General features: G+C 39.0%; 1 protein-coding gene across 1 annotated transcript; it reads left to right on the top strand.

Annotated features, from left to right (window-relative positions):
• Window positions 1–8,619: 8,619 nt before the first annotated feature.
• LOC111436396 (classical arabinogalactan protein 9-like) lies at window positions 8,620–9,096 on the top strand. The gene has a single exon (XM_023074172.1). The coding sequence runs from the start codon at window positions 8,620–8,622 to the stop codon at window positions 9,094–9,096; it is 477 nt and encodes a 158-aa protein (XP_022929940.1).
• The last annotated feature ends 424 nt before the right edge of the window (window positions 9,097–9,520 follow it).

Below are 9,520 nucleotides of genomic sequence, written 5' to 3'. Positions count from 1 at the left end.
AACTTCGTCAGGTCCTTTGACTCTTCTATGGCACAAACAACATTCTCGAAGTTGTCTATTAACACCTCAAGATTTTCTCCACAACCTGCATCTCGGGTAACATTTCTCCATTTTGATTTAACTGATTCACCACGGTCTGTACACGAGTAATGTAGTCAGATACATTTTCTGACTCCTTCTTCTTCATGCTCTCCAACTCGCCACGTAGAGTCTGGAGACGCACCTGCTTGACTTGGTCGGTTCCCTTGAACACCTTTTCTAGAGTGTCCCACGCTTCTTTTGAAGTAGTAGCTCTTGCAATCTTCTCAAAGCCCGAGTCGTCAACAGCTCGGAACAGCATATATAATGCTGCCTTATCCTTTGACCGTAATTCCTTTAGCGCCTTGTTTTGCGCCACCGTATAACCCGTGGTATCAATCGGTTCTTCGAAACCGTCTTCGACCACCTCTCATGCGTCTTGCGAACCAAGAAGAGCTTTCATTTAGATACTCCAATTCTCGTAGTTCGTCTTCGTCAATCATGGTAGCGGCATTTGCCCCATCATGTTCGCCATTGGCTCTGATACCAATTTGTTGAAATTGAAATCACTCTGATACCAATTTGTTGAAAAATAAAGCCGTTCCGATATCAACCACGAAATAAAAATGCTCGCTCTGAATCTAACTCATTAGATAACTCTCACAAAACTTTAAAGGGGGTGTCGAAAGGGAAGAGAGACAAGGAGACAAAGAAGTTTTCAAAAGGTTATTACACAATAACTCAGACAATAAATTGCTTTATACTTTTCTTTTCTCTCTTGTTCTTTTTCTCTCTACACACTTTAATACGATACATTGAGCCCCTTTTATAGTTTATTTCTGAGGCTAAGTTAGTCGTAACTTCCCTCAATTTTCGCTCTCCCATAAGCCCTTTTCCTTTTCAAATTTAGTGATGGTCTTTCTGACCAAATAACAAACAAAAAAATCATAATCTTTTTTTCTTCTTCTCTCTCCTGCATTTAAATTTATTTCTCAACAATGAGTCCTTGTTCGGTTCCTGTGATTTTGGTATCCAAGAAAGATGGCACGTGGAGGATGTTTGTTGATTGTCAAGCCATCAACAAGATAACGGTAAAGTATCGACATCCTATCCCTAGATTGGATGACATGTTAGATGAATTATATGGTGCTAATCTGTTTTCAAAAATAGATCTTAAAAGTGGTTGTCATCAAATTCGAATGAATGTGAGAGATGAGTGGAAAACAGCTTTCAAAACAAAGTTTGGGCTTTATGAGTGGCTCATTATGCCGTTTGGGTGTACAAATGCACCAAGTACTTTTATGAGGCTAATGAATCATGTTTTGAGAGACTATATTGGAAAATTTGTTGTTGTATACTTTGATGATATCCTTGTTTACTCAAAAAGCTTGAATGATCATATTTTGCACCTTAAGAAAATTTTATTTAAACTTAGAGAAGAGAATTTTTATGCCAACTTCAAAAAGTGCAGTTTTTGTCTAGACCAAGTCAACTTCCTAGGTTCTTAGTTGGAAAGAATGGAGTACAAGTTGATGAAGAAAAGGTAACCAAGTCAACTTCCTAGGGTTCTTAGTTGGAAAGAATAATGGAGTCAAAAGGTAAAGGCTATTAGAGAATGGGCAACACCCGCAAATGCAACCGAGGTAAGATCTTTTCATGGTTTGGCTAGTTTCTATAGGAAATTCATCAAGGATTTTAGTGCTAGACCAACACGACAATCCATCAATGGTATGATATTGTCCACTTTGAGCATAAGCTCTCATAGCTTTGCTTTGGGCTTTCCCAAAAGCCATCATTCCAATGGAGAGAGTATTCTTTGAATATAAACCCATGATCATCCCCTAAATTAGGGGATGTGGGACTTTCATCATCCAACACCTCCCCTCGAACAAAGTAAGCCTCCCCTTAATCGAGGCTTGACTCATTTTTCTTTTGAAGTCTTATACAATGCCTTCGAGGAGGCTCAACTCCTTTTCTTTTGAAGTCCGCACGACTAAGTTTAGGGCATGGCTCTAATACCATGGTGGACGAACACGACAATCCACAATGGTATGATATTGTCCATTTTGAGCATAAGCTCTCATGGCTTTGCTTTGGGCTTCCCCAAAAGGCCTCATTCCAATGGAGAGAGTATTCTTTGAATATAAACCCATGATCATCCCTTAAATTGGCCGATGTGGGACTTTCATCATCCAACATTCAGTAGAATAGCATCACCATTGAATGAACTTGTTAAAAATCATGTGAAATTTGAATGGAAGGAAAAACAAGAGAATGCATTCAATGAACTAAAAGATAAATTAACCAATGCCCTTGTCTTGTTTTACCTATTTTTGATAAATCTTTTGAAATTGAATGTGATGCAAGTGGGATAGGCATAAGAGATGTTTTAATGCAAGAAAAAAGGTCAATCATGTTCTTTAGTGAAAAGCTTAATGGAGCACAACTCAACTATCCGACTTATGACAAAGAGTTATATGCACTTGTGAGGGCTTTGCAAGTTTGGCAACATTATTTGTGGCCACAAGAGTTTGCTATTCATACAGATCATGAAAGTTTGAAACACCTCAAAAGCCAAACAAAGCTAAACATGAGACATGCTAAATGATTGGAATCCATTGAGACATTTCCTTATGTAATCCATTACAAAAAGGGGAAGGATAATGTGGTCGCAGATGCATTATCAAGAAGGTATGCTTTATTTTCTTCCCTTACTACAAAAATTCTTGGTTTATACACATGATTGAATTGTACAAAGTTGAAAAATTTGAATCTTATGATGTGTATAAGGCCATGTTTAGAAGGGAAACATATGCAAGATCATATAGTGTTCGATGATATGCTTTTTAGGAAGGGTAAACTTTGTATCCCTAAATGTTCTATTCAAGAGTTACTTGTGAAGGAGGCTCATGGGGGAGGACTTATGGGACATTTTGGAGAATTTAAAACATATAGCATGTTGTGTGAACATTTATATTTGTTGAAAATGAGGAAATATGTGAACAAAGTATGCAAGCAATGTTTTAGATGTAAGGAGGCTAAGTCTAAGACACAACCACATGGTCTTTACACACCTTTAGATGTTCCTAGTGAACCATGGATTGACATTAGCATGGATTTTGTAATAGGATTACTGAAGACTAGAAGACACCATGATAGCATTTTTATGGTAGTTGATAGATTTAATAAGATGACACATTTCATTCAATGTAACAAAACAGATGATGCTACCAACATAGCTAATCTATTCTTTAGGAAAGTGGTTAGATTGCATAATATTCCCAAAACTATTGTTATATATAGGGATGTAAAATTTTTAAGACATTTTTGAAAGTTTTGTGGGAAAAGTTGGTTACTAAGCTTCTATTTTCTACAACTTGTCACCCCCAAACCAATGGACAAACTGAGATTGTTAATATAACATTAGGAGCCTTACTTAGGTTACTAATTTCCAAAAATCTTAAGTCTTGGGAAGAGACTCTACCTTTTGTGGAATTTGTATACAATAGAGCAATACATAGCACCACTCATTTTTCACCTTTTGAGGTTGTGTATGGATATAATCCTTTAACTACTCTAGATTTATCACCTTTGCTACCTAATATGTTTGCTAATGATGCAGCTTCTTCAAGAGCTGAATGCATAAAAAAAACTCACAAAGATATAAAAGAAAGAATTGAAAACAAAAATTAAAAATGAGTCACGCGCAAGAACCAAGAAAGAAAGAAATTGATTTTTAAACAAGGTGACTGGGTTTGGGTTCATCTACGAAAGGAAAGGTTTCCAAATCAGAGAAAGTCTAAACTTCAACCAAGAAGAGATGGTCCTTTCCAAGTACTAGAGCGGATCAATGACAATGCATACAAACTAGATCTCAGAGGTGAGTATAATGTAAGTTCTACTTTTAATGTGGCTGAGTTGACTACATTTGATGTAGGGAATGAAGATCTTGATTTGAGGACAAATCTTTCTAAAGAAAGGGAGGATGATATGAATTCAACTACTAACCCTTTGCATGTACCCAAAGGACCGATTACAAGAAGCAAGGTTAAGAAGATACAAGAGGCTTATACATTGCATCTTCAAAGGCTATCTAGTGTACAAGTTGGAAAAAAAAAACTTTTGAGCCCAAAAATCTTTATAGCATTAGCATATCAAATTAAGAAAATAATAGAGTAGCTGACATTGGAAGGTGATTAGAAGATTTTGCCTTTGGTAGTTGAACTACCAATTAAGACAATTTATGTTTGCCTTATTTTCTTCAATTTGTGTTTACAAGTTTTTATTGGTAGTTGTAATTTGTAGTTGGTAGATGAACTTCATTATATTTGGGTTATCTCGTTGGCCTATTTAAAGCATGTAATATTCATGCTAGAACATTGTTGTATACAAACAAAACCTTTGTGTTTTCTTGATACCTTTTTGGTGTTATTCTTTTTCAAACCTTGCTTTAGGTTTGATGTTTAAACTGATTCATTGAATTAGTTTTGATCAAGCTAATTCTGGAGTGAGTCATCATAGAATCTTAGATTCCAAGTTCAATCTAAGAGTCATTCATCTTTTAACCCGCTCTTGGTTGTAATCAATTCGTTAAGTTAGCTTTCTTTATGAACGTTTGCAAGGATTCTAGAAGAACCTCTAGATTTGCAAAATCCAGCATTGTTGGCGCTTATCAGAACCATTCTCAAGAACCAAAAAGACTGAGCTGAGGGAAGCTCTATGAGTCACTGAAATGATAGTAGGAGGGTCCTTGATCTATCAATAGAGGAAGCAAAAAAGGGGGCTTGCTCCTCTTTACAATATGAAGAAAGAAAGAAATTACACACTAGTTGGACCTAGAGAAAAGATCATGAAAGAGGCGATCAAAATGGTACTCGAATCCATTTACGATCTCGAGTTTCCAGACACAAGAAGTGTTTTCACACCATCGATCGACATTGACTCATCTCAATCTTGAAGGAAGAGATCGACGATCCCAAGTTCTTTTACTCCATTTAGAAAGTCTTTTCTATCGAACGACTCATAGGAGGTGAGAAGGGCCCTTACTACTCCATCCCACACAGTGTACTACTATCGGCCCTACCAGGCAACATCTACCTACACAAGTTCGATCAAGAGATAGGGAGGATTTGACAGAAGTACGAAATTCTTATTGTTCAGAGAATCAGATCGATTCTATTAAGGACAGGTCGTATTGATGACCAATCAAACTCTGGAGAAGAAGCAAGCTTCAACACTCCCCAAGACTACAGAGCCCTCATTATGGGGAGGGTAAAGAGCTTCCAATGCAAAGCGGCCTTTCATTCCCTTGTTTCGTCATGGCACTCCCCACACACAAGCACCACCCGACTTAGGGGGGACCAGAAACGCCTTTCAGTTTACCCCCGGGCCTTGCCACCTTCCTCATAGGAGCCACCGGGTTGACCTCTCAGGCTGAATTCTATGGTCGAGAACGCTGTAATAAGAAATTGGCCCTTGCTTAACTCCTTGTTCTGTAAACCGGTTGCTGGTTGATCTGATCAGACCCAGGACACGTGAGAGCCCAGCCCGAGAGGATGGAAAGGACAAAAGAAAAGGCCTGCTGATAGAGCTGGGCGGGGAGGCAAGACTAGTTATCAGGTCAGAGAGACGCTTGGCCCGTAAGTTGGTCCGCTTAAAAACCCATTACTTAATAAGGATTTGTTACACGCGATATGTTGACGACTTACTATTGGGAAACGTGGGTGCCGTAGAGCTTCTCATAGAAATACAAAAACGTATCGCCCACTTCCTACAATCCAGCCTAAACCTTTGGGTAGGCTTTGCAGGAACAACAACAATAGCTGCATGGAGTACGATAGAATTCCATATTTACCGTCATACGAGAAGTTCCTCCGAGGATGACTCCCATACAATTCTTGCGAGAGCTGAAGAAGCGTCTACGGGTAAAGCACCGTATCCATATAACTGCTTGCCACCTACGCTCCGCCATCCATTCAAACTTTACGAACCTAGGTAATAGTATCTTGATAAAAGAGCTGACAAAGGGGATGAGCCAAACAGGGAGTCTACTGGACGGGGTTCAACTAGCAGAGACTCTTGGAACAACTGGAGTAATCCGTCCCCAAGTGAGAATATTATGGGAGACCATCAAGCACATCCGGCAAAGATCAAGGGGGATCTCGTTGTTGCATAGCTCAGGTCGGAGCAACGCGCCATCGGACGTTTGATAGGCAGTTTCACGATCGGGCATGAGTGCCTAGAAGTTGCCATTGTATACTCCCGCGGGTCAGAAGGTGGTGGGGGAAAGAGGAGGACACTGGGCGGGATCTATCAGCAGCGAGTTCCCCATACATCTCGAGGCACCTACCAAAAACATACTCCAAAGGCTTCGGGATCGAGGTTGATGGTGTTATAACACATGCGAAAGCAATTTGGATCTTAGATTAGCTAGCATGTTCATAAGTTTGAGTACTAACCTTTTGTAGTTCAAATTCCTTTTTCCTCACGAACTGGTTTCGAACCACCACTAGTGTCTTCCCTACTATTCTCTGGCCTTAGAACAGGATTGTGGAATCCGGTGAGTGACTAAACTTGGAAGGGATTTAATATATGTAAAGAGAGAGTTTGTGAGGGTTTTTCTTAAGGTTTTTCTAAGAAACTTTCCATGTACCTTCATCACTCTATTTATAGAGTCATATTTGCATATTCATGCGAATTTGAGATACAAAATTTTGACACTTAAAATTCCACTCAAATGCGTGGGATTATGTGGCAAGCATGCCATTTTGAGTTAACCAAATTTTGACACTCAAAATTCTGCTCAAATTTGTGGGGCTTATTTGGCAAGCATGCAAGTTTTGTTAAACAAAACATTGATACTCAAAATTCCACTAACTCGAACATAGATTTTTTCATTAAGTGAAGTCAACATTTTGACTTTCTTCATTTTAATTCAACAATTAATTTGAATAATTAATTTCAAATTAAAGTAATATTAAATGATTAATTAAACTATTTAATTAATATTTAATATTAATTTAAATGCCAATCCCAATCAATTCCGACACATATTTGATTAAAATATTTAAATCTTATTCAAATATATCAAATTCTCTCTTTTTGTTTAATTCTTAAATAAAACAAAAATGTGGTTAAATATATCATATATATGTAGTGCATATTCCCTAATTTGAATTCGAACACTTCAAACTCACTCGTCACACTGTTCTATGGTTTAGTCCGATATGAGCTAGCAGAGGAACCTAATGGACCTATAGATCATGGGCTCCAACGATCCAAGATTAACCGGTTAAACTCATTAACCTTATTAACCAACACTCGTTAACTACTAGGACACTCCACTATAGCCTAGTAGTTGCACTCCCCTCACTATAGATATATTTCTGTCCATTTGATATAACCATGATTAGTAAGTTGATCCTTCATAGGTTGTTCGTAACTAGAACTGGGTCAATTAATCGTTTTACCCCTGAAGTTACTTCTTATTCCTTATATCCCACTGATTCTTTAATGAACAATTGGTTTGTGGTCCAACCAGTAAACTGAAACCCTCTCATGCCAATGAGAGGGTGGGACCCCTTTTTCAAGACCTGGAGTCGGTACTTAAGGGAACTACCTCTCTTCTATCCCTAAAAGTGAGTAGGAGTGAATTCCATCTTGCACCCCACGTCCCCAGCCATTCACCCAGTCTTACCCCTAAAATGGGAAGCCTATTGAATCGGCGAACTCGAGCCACTCTCACCCATCTGCATCTAAGGATAATATAGAATAAATAGGAGTTCATAGTTATCTAAGGATTAAGATCGAGTTACCTAGACCATCGAATGAAAAGAAAATCAATCTCAACAGTAAACGACATTATAAAGTGAGAGTGATTTTCTTCATGGTCCGATCTTATGCAATACTCATTACATAGGATGCCCCCACTCACATGTCTCCGCATGTACAATTTAGTGATCACATTGTTTATGTCATATACAAAAGTGGGTCGCATCCATAGTGTACCCAAGATAAGGTACTCAGCCTTATCCCTGTACTATAGATCATTTTGACTATATACTTGAACTTGATTCACTCTTATGTCTCTACATATAGTTCAAATAATCATACTATAGTTAGAGTGTTCTTAGTTTATTTGATTTAAATTAATAATCGTAAAATTCACTTTATTCAATATCAATGTTTACTTAATAAACATCAATAATAACTTTATTGAAAATAGAATATGTTTTTGTTTACAAACTATGAGTTTTAAGACATAAAACCCAACACCATGGTCCAATTAGCGATGCTCCTTCGTTGTCAGGTACACCTTGCGTAGGATGAGGGAAGGACGGGTATTTTTGTGGTATATTTAATGTGGTTGTCTTAAAATATTGAATGTCATGATACTGTATGATTTTGTGTTGTGTTGTGTTGTGATCTTATCAATGCATGTCTCTACGTTACGATTTATGTTTTCTTTTCCCTGAATTATATAGTAGAATATAAGGAATGTTATACATGAATCATAAAGTTAGATAGAATCATTTTCCTGGTTTCTAGAACCATGCCGCACAGAGGTCATAGAAGGGTAGGAGAGGGAGAGGACGACCTCCCATGAGGAGAGGGAGAAGAAGAGAAGCCGAAAGAAGCTCCTCCCAAGAAGGGTCGACTACTGAACCCTATGCGTTTGAACCACCTCCTAAATACGTACCTCCCCCACAAGCTGAACCACCTCCTGAATACGTACCTCCCCCACAAGCTGTACCCCCTCCTGAATACGCACCTCCCCAACAAGTCGTATCCCCTCCTGAATACGCACCTCCCCCACAAGCCGTACCCCCTCCTAAATACGCACTGTCCCCTCAAGCTCCACCACAGGCCGGGTTAGACCCCGCCACAAGATTAATGTTGGAGTCACTCCAAACGACAATGCAAACAATGCTGGCCACACAACAGGCCACGTTGTTGGCTATGCAACAAGTCGCAGCAATGGCCACGCAACCAGCCAACGTGACGGCCACGCAACCGGTGGATGCGGTGGCCATACAACCGGCCAGAAACCCGCAACCGGATGGGGGGCGAGTTGGTTAAAAGACTTCCGACGGTATAACCCCGTCTAATTATCGGTTCAAAGGAAGATCCCATAGTAGCGCATATATGGATCGCAAACATGGAAACGACCTTTGAATCAATGAGATGCCCTGATGAACATAAGGTGGCGTGTGCGGCGTACGTACTGCAAAAAGATGCAGAAGTGTGGTGGGCGGATAATAAACAGAGTATCAACCTGGGAGAGGGGATCAAAATGTGGGAAACCTTTAAGGAAGTCTTCCTGAAGTATTATTATCCAAAGGAAACCCCTATAAAGAAACAACAAGAATTTAACCATTTAACCTAAGGTGAACGCACGGTGGATCAGTATGATCAGGAATTCATGAGATTAAGAAGGTTTGCACTGTCACTAGCAGACACTAAAGAGAAACAGACGGATAAATTTGTGTTGGGGTTGAACCCA

The sequence above is a fragment of the Cucurbita moschata genome, unplaced genomic scaffold (genome assembly GCF_002738365.1).
Source record: "Cucurbita moschata cultivar Rifu unplaced genomic scaffold, Cmos_1.0 Cmo_Scf00054, whole genome shotgun sequence".
NCBI lineage: Eukaryota > Viridiplantae > Streptophyta > Magnoliopsida > Cucurbitales > Cucurbitaceae > Cucurbita > Cucurbita moschata.
The sequence above is the reverse complement of the archived record's forward strand: the minus strand, read 5'-3'. Positions and strand labels throughout refer to the sequence as shown.

Coding starts and splice junctions, on each gene's coding strand:
- LOC111436396 (XM_023074172.1), top strand. CDS start 8,620: ATGAGGAGAGGGAGAAGAAGAGAAGCCGAAAGAAGCTCCTCCCAAGAA.